Source organism: Carcharhinus amblyrhynchos, chromosome 2, assembly GCF_965287045.1.
Source record: "Carcharhinus amblyrhynchos chromosome 2, sCarAmb.v2.hapA, whole genome shotgun sequence".
Taxonomy (NCBI): Eukaryota; Metazoa; Chordata; class Chondrichthyes; order Carcharhiniformes; family Carcharhinidae; genus Carcharhinus; species Carcharhinus amblyrhynchos.
This window is the reverse complement of record NC_137325.1, coordinates 14,612,783-14,630,747: the sequence shown is the minus strand read 5'-3', so window position 1 is coordinate 14,630,747 and position 17,965 is coordinate 14,612,783. Positions and strand designations below refer to the sequence as shown.

Sequence of the window (17,965 nt, the reverse complement as noted above, 5' to 3'; positions counted from 1 at the left end):
GATGTAACAGAGGTGTCTAATATGAAGAATGGTTTTGATAGGGTAATTAAAGAGGAAAGGCTTGCAGTGGCAGGAAAAATTGGTAACCAGTGGATACCAAAGTGGTTTGCACTAGAGACGATGTGGAAACTTTCTTTATGTGCACAGCAAGTTGTCATAATATGGAATACACTTGAAAAGATGGTGGAAGTAGAGTCGTTGGTAACATTCAAATTGACAAATGCGTGCAAGAAAAAAACATTTGCAGGGCCATAGGTAAAAAACAACTATCACATGGACTACAGATGTTCAGGAAGGCAGCTCAACAGCACCTTCTCAACAGCAATTAGGGAACAGGCAATAAAATGCTGGCCGAGCCAGCGATGCCCACATCGCATGAATGAATTTTTAAAAATTGAATAATTCTTCCAATCTCTGCTAAGGGATGCCTCTGCATCGCAGAGTTCAACAATTGCTATGCTAATGACATCTGTGCTGGCTAAGTCATGTTCATCTTCGGATGGATGAGAGAAAGACTTTCTGTACAGTGAACTGAACATTGGGTCATGATGTTCTGGATATCCATATCTCTGCTATATGAAGATAGTGAATATTGACACTGACAACAGCTACCCACAGCCATGACCTCTGACGGGTGAGGGATTGGAGGAGGCTCAAGAATAAAAACAGGAAGGTCAGCTGACAAGGAAAATGTCCCATAGAAAACAACAGCCAGTAAATCCTTGCAACTTTTCAGACTGCCTCTGCAGCAAATACACCTGAGACCGCCATAACAGAGTGTGGCTCCTGAGTCACACCCAAGCAATGTTTCACACGGAGTTGACCGTCATCGCATCGTCAACCACGCCCAAACCATCATTTCACAAGTCAGAAAGCTGCCAACTTATGATGCATTCTACAGGCATGAATGACTTTCCTGTGTGCTGAGTAATTCGACATGGAATCATCCTATAGTTCTTCTACTGGGTGGCCCGGTCTCTGAATCAGACAGTGTTCCCTTTACTGTATCCATTTTGAGATCTTATGATGTCCATGGGACTCTCAGTTGGGAGAACTTCCAAAAACGATGTGTGAAAAATGTTTTATTTTTGGGAGGGAGGAGGGAGGCGGGGGGGCACAAGAATAATGTCTACCATTGCTGTTTAGGACATCCTCCTCCACAATTAGTCCACAGTCACCCCATTGCCCACCAATCCACATTCTGTTTCAGTTCCAGGTTTGCTTGATAGCTCATTGACTTTGCAACGTGGGTGTTTCAGTGGAGTACTTAGCCAAATGTAAAGCTGCCCAGTAGCATTGGGCCAAAGCCCCAAAATGTACCGGCATGCTCACAGGCATCAACCTACTCACGTCTCAACAGCATAGCAGACAGTATAACTTATCAATTTAGCCACTAGAGAAAGTACTGAAAGATCTTCTTGATGCTGTAATATTCATTTACACAGGAGCTGAGTAAATCAGAACCTGCCAGAGACAATTTTTTATTGGTCTTCAAAATAAAGAGAAGGTGCGATTTAAAACAGATTCACCAATGATACACAATACCTTTGCACGGAATTCTACTGACTGAAGCAAAGAGGTTTTAAACAGCATCGTTACCATCTTTCCTGCTGTTGAGTGTTATGGTGGCCATCTGTATGCTGAGAGTATCACCAGAGCTCATGCAGCCGCACACATGCAAAGTTCAGGACGTGCACAGCAACATAGTGTAAAGTGCAATGCGTTTAATCTTGGCTCCCTGCGCGACTTGTTCACGGTGTTGCCCACACACAAAGCATTGGCTGATTGACTGCTGCTTAACACCCAGGAAGAGCCTCATGCATGCAAGACCTCAGGCCAGCACAGGAAACACTCTGTCAGGTCCTAAAGCTACCTTACTACCTTATGGATGGCCTGATAATGGAGCCGCAATTGATCAAAGTCTGGCATTCCGCCTTATCAGTACTCAATCATAATTCAGGAATGAAACTGCTCCAGATTGCTCCTCCCCGCCATTAACTTTCATTCAATCATAGCACAAAAAGTTCATGTGCTCACAGCCAGATGTTATCATCGTGGGTTTTTCTTTTTACATTTCTTTCTGCTTTCTAATACATTGCTGGTGAAATCGGAGTTGCTGATGAGTGTAGCTAAGCAGTTTTACCTTTGACCTGATTACATTAAACGTGCCCAATCAATTTAAGTTCAGTATAAACATCATTTCTCAGGGTCCCTCTAGGCCGAGGGTGAAAAGGGACAAATTGAAGCCTTAATCCTGAGTACTGTTAGTAGCACTGAGGCCCTCACGATAAGTGAAGATATATTTATACAACTGAAATACAATTAAGTTAAATGCCTGTTTTGGGAAAGACCCAGGCTACCAAAGCATTAAAATCAGTGCTAACATGGTCTTTCTTTTTTGTGAAGGAATCCACTTTCAAATATATTTTTCCACAAAACTTTCAGAAGACATTCCATTCTCTACATTCGGCAGATAAACTCTGAATAAAGACACTGCTGGAGCTGATGCCAAAACCAACGGGGAAGGGAAAAGTCCATCTGACAGTCAGAGAAAGGATGGGAAGACGCTCACTGTCTCACTGCTCAAGAACTTGGGAAAGCATACAGCCCACATTACATTCAGTTTTTTTCAGCATTATTCAGTGCTACAGACACCTACGTATCAGTCAATATATCAACTGGAACTCTTCATAAATTAGTAAAGCACAGTCACATTTGTTGCTCAACTTTTTTAATGTTTATACACAGAAGTTTAAGTTTAAATTTTATTTATTAGTGTCACAAGTAGGTTTACTTTAACACTGCAATGAAGTTACTGTGAAAATCTCCTAGTCACCACATTCCAGCGCCTGCTTGGGTACACTGAATTATGGCCGATGCACCTAACCAGTACTTCTTTTGGACTGTGGGAGGAAATCGGAGCACCCGGAGGAAACCCACGCAGACATGAGGAGAATGTGCAAACTCCAGACAGACAGTGACCCAAGGTGGGAAGTGAAACTTGGTCCCTGGAGCTGTGAGACAACAGTATCTCTCACTGCCAGTGCACTGTGCCACCATATGGAATGAGAACACCCAAGGCCGGAATTGAGCTGGGTCCTTGGCACTGTGAGGCAGCAGTGTTAAACACTGTGCAACCTATTGAAAGTGTGTTATCTCATAGAACCCCTGCTCTGCAGAAGAAGCCATTAGGCCCATCAAGTCTGCATCAACCCCCTAAAAGAGGACCCTACCTAGGTCCAATCCCCTACTCTGAGTCCGTAGTCCTGCATTTTGAACATGGTCAATTCACTTAACCTGCATATCTGTGGACTGTGGGAGGAAACTGGAGCACCCGGAGGAAACCCACACAGACATGGGGAGAAGGTGCAAACTCCACACAGGTAGTCACCCAAGGCTGAACCCAGGTCCCTGGTGCTGTGAGGCAGCAGTGTTAATCACTGTACCACCATGCCATAAATCTATCATTGAAGAAAAGCTCATCAACACAAATGAGACAGCTCTGCGCCTTTTCACTATGCCTTACCCTTCATACTGCGACACTGCAGAAGTAGTTTCTGTAGCAGAAATGTTTGGGGGTCTTTTTTTTTTGAAAATATATATTGCGTCCAGTCACAGTCTGAACAATTTCATAATCACCAACAGCAAAGGGGCCAACAAAACCACTACAGTATTTGGCTTGTCAAAAATACACCAGGCAAATTCTGTGTCACACATAACATATGCGTATTATTATACTTTTAAATCAAATGGAACAATTTTTTTTAGTTAATAGGAAGACTGCTGGTATGTACACTGAAGCAGGCCCAGCTTGGCAGTTGGGAAAGCATTTTATTACAAACCGCAGCTAAGGAGGCAGTTTCTCCAAAGGGCAGCACCAATGAATGCAGTCTTTGTACAGTGTATTAGTGAAAATATTCAGCATTACCTGGTACACTGTCCCAGCTCCCTCTATTGAAAATAAACTACACTGCCTCAGACCCTTCCCTTTCAAAAGTGACTTTCAAAAAACACTTTCCGAAACAGGCACTTCAAGTTATTTCACAAAATAGATCCACAAACATTTTTTAAAAACATATATATGTATAAATAACTCTTTGATCGGGAAAGGAAAGAAAAACTAACACCGTGGATGTCAAGTTACATACTTTTCTTCAATTTTCAGACACAATGAGGAGAAGTGTTTTATTTCACAAACTACCAGTATGTGTTTTTAGTTTTGTGCAAAAGAGGATTTTTCACTCATGTGGGCATAAACTTACCCCCCCACCCACCCAACCTTCCTCCACAAAAAAATAACGTATATCTTTTTGTTCTGTCTTTGCAGAGTCAACTTGAAAAAATGCCTTGCTGTGAGACTGGATTTCCACTGACATGAACTCCCAACAGCCTTTACTGATGGGTGGGGGTGGAGACCGGGAAGAGTACGTGTGGACGCTGACAGTCAGAGCACAGCTGCGGGGCTTATGGAAGTTGTACACTAGAAACGCTGTTTCCATATAACGCCCTTCACAACAAACATTGCGGCTTTTAGCTTCTTCCCTTTACTCCATCACTTTGCATATTGATGACACTTCCCCGTAATACGCAGCCAACTGCCAAGAGCTTAAAGGTGCAGCGAGATCAGTGTTGTGTCAATTAGGCAGCTGAGCATCCCCTGCAGCTAAAGGTGACCCGGCAAATGCGTCAACCTTCATTTATTTGTTGACGGCTTTATCATATTTTAATTATTTGTTTAAAAAAACCTTCAGTCAATTAGTAACAGTCTAAAGTAAGAAAGTTCACCAGAGCAAAAGTTCAAATTAATTACAGTTCTTCAACCGAATTAGCAGAAGTGCAACGCTCCAAAACGTTTCTTAGAAGCAACTATCTAAAACAAATTAATAAAACTAAATATTTGTGTCTACTTGGGCCAATTGTGCCACTGATTTTTATCAGAGTCAGTTGTGGATGATTACGTGGTACGCCTTACATTGAGGTGACATTTCCAAAATTGTTTTAACTCCAAAGGCTGGTTTTAATTAATTTCAGTTAACCTGTCAGCTGAACCACAATGGCAGATTCAATCTTGAAGCTCAGATTCAATACACAATTCTTTTCATTTTTCACCCCTCGATTTGCACACAAAAAAAAATCCAGATGGCTTTCTCTCGAGCGCATGCAGAATATTCAAGATAATATTAAGTGACAAAACCATTAAATGCAGAAAGCTGCATTAGCAATTCAGCTGGTGATTTTAATTTGATTGCCATACGGAGTTACTTTACTCCTTTGATATTTTCAGAGGATCTCTCTTTACATATACTGCTTCCTTCATCACTTACAATGTTATTAAAATGTTTCATTTTTAAATCAATTAGTGCCTGCACTTCCAGTGTCACAATCTACTGGAGTTCAGCGACAAATATTATCAGTCACTTACTAAAACAATCATCCAGGAATAAAAGTGTGTGGTAGATTAAATAAATCCCACATGCTAGGTACCGAGCAATTCAAACCCAGAGGCCAGTGAGTTTGTTCCCCAGCACATAGAAAACATTTGCCCTCGCAGGACAAACATTTTAGGATGGGAGATTTTGCACTCCATAAAGGGTGGAATCTTGTGAAGGCAACGGGGGTCTTTGCTGCTGGCTGAAGAGCCAGCGGCAGCCCCACACTGGCCCTTTTTGGGAAGGCCTACCGTGTCTGGTTCCACTCAGGTACTTTACAGGCCAGTGGTGGGGCCCTCCCCACAAAGCTGAAGTTCTGTTCATTAGCTGGCAGCTCCAATGAAAGGAGGATTGAGGCTTGGCAAGTGGGTGTTGGCAGCTGGGGTGTTCCCCACCCACTGCCTGCCATCATCGAACTCATGAAGTGGAGATGCCGGCATTGGACTGGGGTAAACACAGTAAGAAGTCTGACAACACCAGGTTTGTCACGCTATCTGTAACCCCCATGACTTGCCTGGGTTTGCAAAACCTCACATAATGTACTGTCTGGAGACAATACACATCTCTTTAACCTATGCATAATGCTCTTTCCACTCACACTGTTGGCATCTTTAAGACTTGAATAGCAGGTTAGTTGTAAAGACTCGCATTCAAATCAGTAATCTGTAAACTGTGTGTGCTGTTATATGCTCTGTCTGAGGCCAGAACTCTCCACTCACCTGACAAAGGGCAGACCCTGAAAGCTTATGAGTTTACTATCAAATAAATTGGTTGGACTTAAAACCTGGTGTTGTCAGACTTCTTACTGTGTTTATCATCGAACTCGCCGTGGGCGGAGGGCACAAGATTCCACCCTAAGTTTCAGCAACGCATGGCAGTAAAAAATCAATTAAATTCTCCAACATTTAGAACATTGCTTTAAGTTTATTTATTACTGTCACAAATAGGCTTATATTAACACTGCAATGAAGTTACTGTGAAAAACCCTTAATTGCCACAGTCCGGCACTTGTTCAGGTGCACTGAGTAAGAATTTAGCACGGCTAACACACCTAACCAGCACTTCTTTCGGACTGTGGGAGGGAAAACCTGAGCACCTGGAGGAAACCCACGCAGACACAGAGAGAACATGCAGATTCTTCACAGACAGTGACCCAAGCCGGGAATCGAACCTGGGTCCCTGGTGCTGTGAGGCATCAGTGCTAATCACTGTGCTGCCCACGTTGCTGAACCTCTTTGAAACAGCATGGCCTCAAGCGGCGCAGAAGTGTGGTGGATCTGTTATGATATTTTTTGCAATCATGACAAAGAGTTCGTGCAAAGGCAATTAAACATCATTATGCATCCCCTTCAAAAAGAGCAACATTTTATGCAAAATATAATCCAATAATGTAAAAATGAACAATGCAATAGCAGACTCTTTGCAATTCAGACCGTGTTTGATGCAAATATTACATGATATTTGCATAACACTTGTAGTTGGAATATTGTGTTTCTTTTACTGTAACATAATATCCAACTACTTTCTTCAGATTTATGTTACTTTTTCCCCAATAGCTTAGAGATTAGCCTGATTGGCTAACCAAAGCTCACTACTAATATGTGTTCAATGCTGACATTCTAACTTTACTGGAACATGACCATACTTTTTTTTCTTAGCATTTTCCAATTTTCCAAACAAATTTTCCACATGCTGCTCTTTAACAAAGGTAAAAAAGGCAGACTGTTTCCAAGTATCTAGCACTGTGACGAAATGTCTATGCGAGAGGGGCCCAGGGTAACTGACTCCTCTTAATTTCCTTCCCTCCCTACAAAGAGACTTGCAGTCAGAACCTTCTCTCGATTACATGGCTGAGATATGGACCATATCACATGGAGACTTCTCACTGTCACTCAGGAAGCCGGGATTTAAAACTGCAATGTGGTGCCATTTTTAACATATTGCTTTATTAAAACATTACTTATTAGTCACAAGTGGGCTTACATTAACACTGCAATGAAGTTACTGTGAAAACCTCTTAGTCGCCACACTCCAGCGCCTGTTCAGGTACACTGAGGGAGAATTTAGCACGGCCAATGCACCTAACCAGCACGTCTTTTGGACTGTGGCAGGAAACTGGGGCACCGGGAGGAAACCCATGCAGACATGAGGAGAATGTGCAAACTCCACACAGACAATGACCCAAGCCAGGAATTGAACCCGGGTCCTTTATGCTGTGTGGCAGCAGTGATAACCACTATGCCACCATGCTGCCCTTGAATATACTAAAAATATAAACAACTATAATTTATTCCACACGAACACGCAAACATCACACCCTTGTTCAAAAAAAGGGTAAAAAGGTAAACCCAGCAACTCCATGCCAGTCAGTTGAACACCCCCCATCCCACATGAAGTTGATCTTTCTCTACACCTCACCAAGACTGTAACACTACATTCTGCACTCTCTCCTTTCCTTCTCTGTCTGTACAGCGCACAAGAAACAATACTTTTCACTATACTAATATATGTGACAATAATAAATCAAATCAAATCAAACCAAATCGAGGTCGCGGAATCTTCTAGAGATAATAATTTTGGACAAAATTCATAATCACTTGGGTGAATGCAGGTTAATTAAGGAAAGGCAGTGTGGATTTGTTAAAAAAATTGTGCTTAACTATCTTGTCAGACCTTTTGATGAAGGTAACACTGTCAATGCAGTGCACTTGGATTTCCAAAAGGCATCTGATAAATTTTCATACAATAAACTTGTCAGCAACATTATAACTCATTGAACAAAAGGTGCAGTAGCAACACAGATACAACATTGGTTGAGTAAACTGACAGAAGCAGTTAATGAATGTTTTTTAGACTGGAGGAGGTTTGTATTGGTGTTCCTTAGGGGTCGGTGTTGGGACCCTTGCTCTTCCTGATGATCTAGATCTTGGTTTACAGGGTACAATTTCAAAATGTGAAGGCAATATGAAACTTGGACTTCTTGTGAATATTAAGGAGGATAGTGGAGCACTTCAAAAGGCCAGACACGTTGGTGGAATCGGTAGCGGATTAAATTTAATGCAGATAAGTGTGAAGTGATTAATTTTGGTGGGAAAAATAAGGAGAGACAATAAAATAAAGGCTACAATTCTAAAAGAGGTGCAGGGAGCAGAAGGACCTGGGTGTACATGTACGTGAGTCATTGAAGGTGGCAGGACTAGTTGAGAGAGCAATTAAAAATGTATTGAGCCTATAGTAAAATGGCATAGAGTACAAGAGCAAGGAGTGTATGTCTTATAAAAGCAAAGGTAAAATACTGCGGATGCTGGAAATCTGAAATAAAGACAGAAAATGCTGGGAAAACGCAGCAGGCCTGGCAGTACCTGTGGAGAAATAAAAGAGTAAACCATCGAAATCTTACTAATCTACCCACATGAGAATCAGAGCAGGTGAAGGGCGGATGGAATTTTATGGTATCGGGTCGAGTGAGGCCATAAAATCCCGCCCAAGATTTCAAGTCCGTACGACTCTTTAGAGCTGAAGAAGTCAGATGGGCTCAAAATGCAAACTGTGTAAAGAAGAGTCAAACGGCTGTAAATGTTAACTCCATTTCGCTCTCCACAGCAAAGGAGTTCTGACAGAGCTGCTGTCAGAACTGTTGAGTTTTTCCTGCAGTTTCTGACTCTATTTGAGGTTACCTTATGCTTGTACAAAATACTAGTGTGGCCAGTTTTGCATACACACAGTAACATGACTGAGATGGAAATGAGAAGATCAAACATACTCAGTTCACCGATAGCACTTTGAACTTATCGTGAAACATTTGCGACTTGGTTTGTATAGATCTACATATTCACGTCAAGATTATTGACATGCACCATGTCTGTCAAACTAGAAGGGTTAAGGGAGTTTGTGGTGGAGACCGATTGCATATTGTAATTAATCCATGTACTGATTAGAAAAATAGCTTAATAAATGACCACATTGCAGTTACAGGTTTAAGGTAAGAATGACTTCTCAAAGCATATCGCGTTTAGCATACACCAACCACTCATCTGATCAGTATTTTGTACACGCAGCTATGCAAGTTTGCTGACTGCAAATTGTCAGTTCACTTCATCAACCTGATAAAATGCATACTTGAACTAAAAACATTACTTCATGCCAGAGTTATCTCTCAGGAAATTTGAGACAGAAGAAAAGCACAAGATTCATTCATGTGTGTCACATCTCCAGCCATTGTCTCTTAATGCTGACTGAAACACTCGAAGGTGGAATCTGGCATAATTTCAATCCATTACCGGCCAATCTTGTCTTAAGATAATTCATTAATTCATGAGCAATAATTTCATGTATTAGCTAAAATTTCATACATTGTCCAAGAACACATACAGCCTGTTGTACAGAATGCAATGGATTGATAGGGCCCGAATAAATAACTACTTTTAAATATAACTAAATGTTTAGTTCTCACAGTGCACCAAATTGCATGCTTTGTTAGTGCATTAAAACAATGATTATAACAGTTCTAGCAAAATGGTGTCTACCTGCTAAAGTAATGACATGGTACAATGTACATCTATTGTTACAAAACCCCCAACAGAACACATCGGATTGGGCTCCGAACAGGCTTCTTGATATGAATCACAGAATCATACAGTACAAAAGAGGCCCTTCAGCCCATCGGGTCTGCACCGACATGTGAGATTTAGTGTCCGTTACAGGATTTGTGCCCACGGCAGTTGCAGACACTAGAAGGTGGCCAATATTTATTTTACACACCCATATTGCAGCACAGATGCTCTGGTACTACTACTTCTGGAACGTTTCAGAGCTGCCATGATTATCAATAATTTTCCATCGCCAATCTGATTCAGGAACTTCACTCCACAATGTGACATTGAAGCATAATTTTCTCTTTAAAAATCACTGCCAACTCAAACAGCCATAATAAAATAAATGGAAAAAAAAATCAAGTATATTTGGTGGATGTGAAACTCTGCAATGGAATTTCAGGATTTTTATGTGGAAAAATGCTGGAGTTATTCAGTTGCGATTTAAGTGGTCTTCAGAACCTATTAATTGAACTTCCAATGTGTATCTCACATTAACCTTCTGTTTAACTGCATGTATTTCCATTTAGAACTGAAAATAAACTCATTATCATTAAGCAGTCAACATTTCTCAAGGGGAATATTGCAGTTGTATATGTGAAACAAGCCATTTAGTTCATGTGGACTGGTGCATGAATGAGGCTGTACTTAATCATCAGGAAGTACTACAGACTTTGCAAACATGTGGGAGATGTAGAGTAATATAATCGCAGCAAGTATACTGATGACAACACTGCAGGCAACAGTGTCCATATTATTTCAGATGCCATGCCAGCATTTTCCAATCTTAGTTAGCTTTGGTAATCCTCTACACACCACAACCAAATAGAAATCAACCAATAAAGTATATTTATTAAGGCAGCAATTTAAAAGTAGAATCAGCACTGATGGGAACACTGTTTTTGGGATCCTATTATATATAGGAATGAAAAAAAGCAGAAAAGTAATGAGATACTAGTGAGAATATAGGTTTAGTCAGGGAGACTTTAGACAATAGGGCTTTCTTTGCAAAAGCTATGATATGGAGCTGCTGGCATTGGACTGGGGTGGGCACAGTAAAAGGTCTCACAACACCAGGTTAAAGTCCAACAGATTTATTTGGAATCACAAGCTTTTGGAGCACTGCTCCTTCATCAGCTGAGTGGACACCACAACCTAGTGTTGCGAGACTTCTCACTATTCATGAAAGCTAAGAAGGTTCTATGATTCTATGGAGCAAATGCTAACTGATCAGCTACCTGGTCGCCCAGTTCCTGGACCTTGTTAACTTACATGTGGTGGGCTGCAAGGACAAATGGACATGTGGTGTATTGGGTAGCTGTGAAGAAGAAACGAGGTCTGAAGGCAGATGGATGGATTTGTATAAGAACCAGGGGAACCCAGGATGGCAGTGACCCACATTATTTGTGTGGAGCCAGGAGGAACACTTCTGCTTCTTCAACTACAGCAAGAATCATGTTAGAACATACCAATTTGGAGCTTCTTGTGCTGTAATGTCAAGTTTAAATGAGTGGCACAACCAGAAGTGGACACTTCGTCCAGTAGGCACTTAAAATTGTATCAGAGTCCTACTTATGTCTGAGAACCCCCATTTGCACAGTGGTTAGCACTGCTGCCTCTCAGTGCCAGGGACCTGGGTTCGATTCCCGACTTGGGTCACTGTCTGTGCGGAATTTACATTTTCTCTCCATGTCTGCGTGGGTTTCCTTCAAGTGTTCCGGTTTCCTTCCATAGTCCGAAAGACGTGCTAGTCAGGTACATTGGCCATGCTAATTTCTCCCTCAGTGTACCTGAACTGGCACCAGAGTGTGGCTACTAGGGAATTTTCATAGCAACTTCATTGCAGTGTTAATTGTGATACTAATAAATAAACTTTAAAACTGCATACAGTAATGGATATTGTATCTGCATGGCTCAGTTGAGTGTCTTGACAGCCAGACAGAAGTCTTCTGGAAATACAGCAATGAAGTGGGAACTGTGTGATAAGTTTACCACCTCTATTTTGGCTCTACTACAGTTCCTAAGGCTCTTAAGTATCCAGTTCTAATTTCCTTACTTTGCCTTTTCTAATATGAAAGTGATACGTCAGAATCAATATGCACAGTAGAATTTGCAGTACACCAAGTGAATATTTGCATCTCGACTGATAATAATTCAGCCCTCATAATATAGGGTTAATGAAGCCAAAGAAAATACTGAGGAAACACAGAAAGGCTAACAACACTGGTGAAGAGAAAAGTTACGTTAATATCAGATTGAGACATTGTGAAGCTCGAAAGCTTAATCTGTCTTTCCTATTCGCCAATGCAGTTCAATTTCCAATAATTTTCAGGTTAACGACAAGATTTCCAACATTTGCAGTTCACTTATTTTCTAATCAATTCTCCAATCGTGTCTGAGACAAATATAAAGCAGTTCTACTTTGGTTTGGTCTGACAGTTGCCCCCTGAAGTATTAAAACATCACCCGGAGCCTTAAACTAATTTCACTACATATGTTGTCACCTTCATCATAGGCTTAAGAGGGGTCCCTAACACATTGCTTTCCAATATGTAGACTTTTGAGACTGGTTGGGTTATGAATATGACAGCTTGTTACATTTTGCATGAGGTTGAGTGTGATCCATTTATAATGAGTCTCAGCATCAGGTTGAGGGCTATAAAAAGGAGTTAATGGGATAACAGCCCTTAGAGTACAGTTGAATTAAACAACTAAGATCTCAATGGAGAGATGCTAGCTTGTCCCACAGCTCCTAAGAAGATAAGGAGAACTGTATAGAACAGTTGTTTATCGAGGTACAGATTAGCATTTAGACCTATCACACTTTGTAAGGAATTAGCCTAGTGCAGGCAGCTGTAGTTTTGTGGGACTCAGAGGAGCAATCTGGCTTCACTGGCTGCACAAAAATTGCCCTTGCTCCCAAAGATTTTCCCAAGGCTGTTTTTGGATGTTACTGGAATTCTTACGCATTTAAAGGACTGCATTTTAGCCGTGGAATATTTTAATACTTTAATATTTAAAAAACTTTGGTCCAGGGCACAGGGTGCATTTACTTGATTCTACAACTGGTGCAGGCCCTACTGAAACATCCTGGCTGGAATTTTCCTGCCAGCGGGATCTTCTGGTCGTTTGGATTTCCATGGACAGTGGTAGGACCAGCAGAACCCTCACCAGCCAATGGCGGGCCGCCTCCCTCTGCTGAGAGACATGCCACAGGAGGTGGGGGCTGGGGGAGGGGAGTGTCATGGAGACCACCATCCCCCCCAACCACCCCACTACTTTGGGCAAGACGAGATGACTTAAAAAAAAACCCTCTGGTATTCTTCCCTTTAAAACTAAAGATGCGGTACATAAAAGCAAGGCAACTGTGCTAAACCTTTGCGAACCACAGGTTAGGCTCCACCTGGAGTATTTTGGCCTATTCTGGACAACGCTCTTTAGGAAAAAATGTCAAGGTGTTTAGAGTAAGAATATTTACAAGATCAGTCCAAAGAATGAAACATTTTACTTGAAGTGTCTAGAGAAACTGGGACTGATCTCCTCAGGGCAGAAAAGGGTTCAGGGGCAACTTGAGATGACAATATGTTCAAAATTATGCAGGGTTTTGATAAATCAAATCAGTAGAAACCTTTCACAATGGCAAAAGGCTCGGTAACCAGAGGAAGTAGATTTTAAGGTGAAAGAAGAAGAGGCAGCACGGGGGAATTTATCTTTCACTCAATAAGTTATCATCTTCTAGAATGAACTGCTTGAAGGGGTGGCAGAGGCAGATTCAGCAATAACTTTCCAAAGAAAACTAGATAAATGCATGAAGTGGAAAAATCTGCAGAGGCATTGGGGAAGAGCAGGAGCAGAGAGCTTTTTCACACAGCCGGCAAAGGCTCAGTGGGTGATATAGCCTTTTCTATGCTGCATCATTTCATGTCTCTCTGAGTGCTGATTCCCATTTAAAAGCTCCCCTAACGACTGAGCCTTTGGGTGTCAAAGGTACGTATCCACCTGTTTTTCCTCATGCTCGTTACCGGTTTTTAAAATGAGCGAGTCGCTGTTGAAAATCATTCCTCACGGGCTAGAAAGGGCAAACATCCAGAGGAATTGCTAGTCCAATCAAAATAATCATGCTTAAAAGAAAAATCAAATAAAATGAATGTTCCTGACGGTGACATTCACTCTTCTATTTATTTCTTTAGGCTGATGATTCGGCTTATACATGGTGCATGCATTTAGCTCAGTAAATTAACAAGTTTAATTTATATAATGCTTTTCATGACTTCAGAAATCCCCAAAGTTTTTCATTTATGTGCAATCACCTTTGTAAATGCAGTATCCAAACTGCGCAAAGCAAGGACCCAGCAACAGCAACAAAAAAATGACCTGAAAATCAATCTTCAAGGATAAATTTGGCCAGAACTCCTGTATACTTTGAATGGTGTCACAGGGCACAGTTCAATGTCCCATCCAAAGGTTGCCACCACTGACCGAGCAGTACCCCATAGTGCTGCACTGAAATGTCGTCTCTTGATTAAGTGCTCAAACCTCTGGAGTGGAGCCTGAGTCCAAAACCATCTGAGTCACAGGTAAGAACACTCACAGTGGTTAGAATCATAGAATCCTACAGTGCAGAAGGAGGCCATTCAGCCCAATGAGTCTGCACCGTCCACAATCCCACCCAGGCCCTATCCCCATAACCCCATGCATTTACCCTAGCTAATCCTCCTGACACTAAGGGGCAATTTAGCATGGTCAATCCACCTAACCCAAACATCTTTGGTCTGTGGGAAGAAACCGGAGAACCTGGAGGAAACCCACACAGTCACGGGGAAAATGTACAAACTCCACTCAGACAATGATCCAAGCCGGGAATCGAATCCGGGTCCCTGGCGCTGTGAGGCAGCAGTGCTAATCACTGTGCTACCATGCCACCTCAAGCAGTTAGTACTGCTGCCTCACAGCTGCAGGGACCCAGGTTCGATTGTAGCCTCAGGTGACCGTGTGGAATCTGTGCGTTCTCCATGTGCCTACGTGGATTTCCTCCGGGTGCTCCGGTCTCCTCCCACAGTCCAAAGACGTGTAGGTCAGGGGGATTAGTGGGGTAAATGTGTGGGGTTATAGGGATAGGGCAGGGTGGAATGCTGTGTCAGAAGGACGGTGCAGACTCAAAGGGCTGAATGGCCTGCTTCTGCACTGTAGGGATTCTATGATTTTATGAACTGAACAAAGGCTGCTATCAAAAATGTGCCTGCTTAAAACAAATTTTCCCTCTTAATTCAAAGCACACTACCACGTCACTGGGTACAATCTGACTTTGTTTTGCATCGAAGCTACATGATTCTCCCCGGGGAAAGGAAGATAATGGGAATAATGCTAAAATATATGTGAGTGACAAGTACAGTGGCTGAGAGTAGTTATGACCATTTAAAATAAAAAATCATGGTGAATTGGTCCTAAGATTCGTACTGAAGATTTGGAGTGAAATCTTAATTGCAAGTATAATAAACATTTATGATTTGGTTACAAATTGCAAACAGAGGAAATCTCATGAAGAGACGTGGAGTAGGAGGTCAGCACATAATCCAGGTTGACACTTCGATGCAGTATTGAGGGATTATGCACTATTGAAGATACCAGAGCCCACAGTCTGAACTATGTCATCACTCACCTGAGTTTCTGCCATTACTTGGCACATTCCCACTGTTTACAGCTAAAGCTGCCTTAACTCTGTTTAATCCCTGAACAAAGCAAAGCTGAATACAGGATAAGGCTAACCCTGAGAGAGATTACAGTACAGTTTTTGTTCTGTTGCAAAGCTTGTTAGGTAAAGTCAACCTGTAGATTTTTATAGTCAGTGAACACTTGTCACTAAGTCAAACAGGTTCGGGCAGTTTTCCGAATTATATTTTTTAATCCTTTCCAATTGTGTCAAATTATCTGCGTTCTGGTACTTTCAATAAATCTCCTCTTCTGCAGGAAGGAAAGTTTTTGGCACAAGAACCTTGCACCACACAATGAAGCCGATTTTTTTCCCCCTATCTGTAAAAGTTTCCGAAGTCTCAATTGGTTCCCTACTTCCTTAGCGAAGTCATGTCCAATCACTTGTTTAAAGTGAATATTTGGATGGCTTGCAGGTTCTTTCCTCATAAATTTTACATTTTTTTCTTGTTAGCTTAAGGAGCGTATAAAAGGAACAGTTGTCTTGTCCCTGGCATGCTAAATAAAATGACGATACTGAGTGACATTCCATATTATACAAAGATACAGTTTTACGATCTTGTTTATTTTGTTTCAACAGATTCTGATGTATTTCAAATTACTAAATAAGAATAAAGTTTTCAAAATTATATTCATCTATATCTTTAAATATAATTAAATGAGAGACTATTGTTTCTCAAAGGATAGATTATTTATCTTCTAAAGCCACATCCACTTCAATTTCCTTGTACTCTGGTAGAGAGTATTAGTCCCAACAATTTTTGGTAGTCTTACTGGAAATAGGTTTTTAAAGTTTATTTATTAGTGTCACAACTGGGCTTACATTAACATTGCTATGAAGTTACTGTGAAAATCCCCTAATGGCCACACTCCAGCGCCTGTTTGGATACAATGAAGGAGAATTTAGCACGTCCAATGCACCTAACCCGCACGTCTTTCGGACTGTGGGAGGCGACCAGAGCACCCGGAGGAAACCCACGCAGATACGGGGAGAATATTCAGTCTCTGCACAGACAGTGACCCAAGGCTGGAATTGAACCCGTGTCCCCGGCGCTGTGAGACAGCAGTGCTAATCACTGTGCCAATATGTCTTCTTAAACAGGATAATCTTCAGTTCACATGCGGACTTTGAAAAAACATTATTACAGCAATTATTACTAGTATATTCTCAGCAGTTATTTTCTGCTAAAGAAAATAATTTGAATTAAAAAATAATTTTTAAATTTAACATGTTACTTTTTGCCATTCTTTATCATTTCTTTACATGTGACCTATTAAAGTTTATTTTTCTTCTAACTGTTCCAGCTTTTCCACCTTAGAAAGTTGCTTGTCCCAATCAGCACTTTTTTTAATGTGGAGTCAACTTAAATTTGCCATGTGGCAAAATAAACTGTTCCAATATCCATGATAAGAACTATTATTGACAAATGCATCAGAAGTGCGATCCATTAGCCTCAGTGTTGAGCAAGCAGCTTATTTAGGAGCACATAGAACAAACGTGAATGAGCAATGTGATGCTCAGAGACAGTGAAGGGAAATATCATGGTGAATTGCAGATCATTGACAATAAAGGTGGTGTCAAAATCACTTCACTGAGCACAGGGGGGAGGTTGGCATGAGAGGGAGTGCGAGGTGGGGTTGCATCATTCTGGCAGCAAGAGCATGGTTAAATGCAATGACATACATCAGAACGTATTTTCACAATGAGAAGGGCTTAAGTAACTCCTTTTGTATCTCACACAGGTCCCAGCTCTTCTCCCTCAACCTCCAGAGCCAGGTCATCCCTTAGGCATCAAAAGGAGGAAGAAATGCTCTAGGATGCAGTATCTCATCTGATGCGCTCACACTTCGCCAATTCAGACACCAGCACAGTGGAGGGAGGCAGGATGCAGGAGGTGGTGTCAGAGTCAGAGACATCTGTACACCGTCCTCCTCAGAGGGAGAGAGGAAAGTCACGATGATGGTTCAATTGGGAAGGAACGTGAAGCCTTGGGAGTCACCTTCTGCGGTGTGGTGTTGGGACAAACAACAGCAAATGGGTGGACACGTGGAGGAAATTTCTCCAAGTCAGCCGGAACTCTGGTACTGTGAATGGAGGAGTTCATCGCTGTCATGAGCTCCACGTTGTCCCAGTAGTTAAACTACATGAGCTCTGACCATGAGGGACTGGCCTTTGCATGGAGAGACACATGCAGCAGCACTCCAAGTGGATGCAAAAGCAGCATTGCGGCCAGG

General features: G+C 41.7%; 2 protein-coding genes across 2 annotated transcripts in view; one reads left to right on the top strand and one right to left on the bottom strand.

Annotated features, from left to right (window-relative positions):
• Window positions 1–4,410, top strand: part of LOC145352626 (forkhead box protein C1-B-like) — a 58,470-nt gene extending 54,060 nt beyond the window's left edge. Inside the window, exon 2 of the mRNA XM_080202764.1 lies at window positions 4,328–4,410. Coding sequence (XP_080058890.1) covers window positions 4,328–4,338 — 11 coding nt within the window. The 3' untranslated portion in view covers window positions 4,339–4,410. The remainder of the gene's footprint in view (window positions 1–4,327) is intronic.
• gmds (GDP-mannose 4,6-dehydratase) overlaps window positions 1–17,965 on the bottom strand; it is a 544,463-nt gene that overhangs the window by 37,383 nt on the left and 489,115 nt on the right. The window lies entirely within an intron of this gene.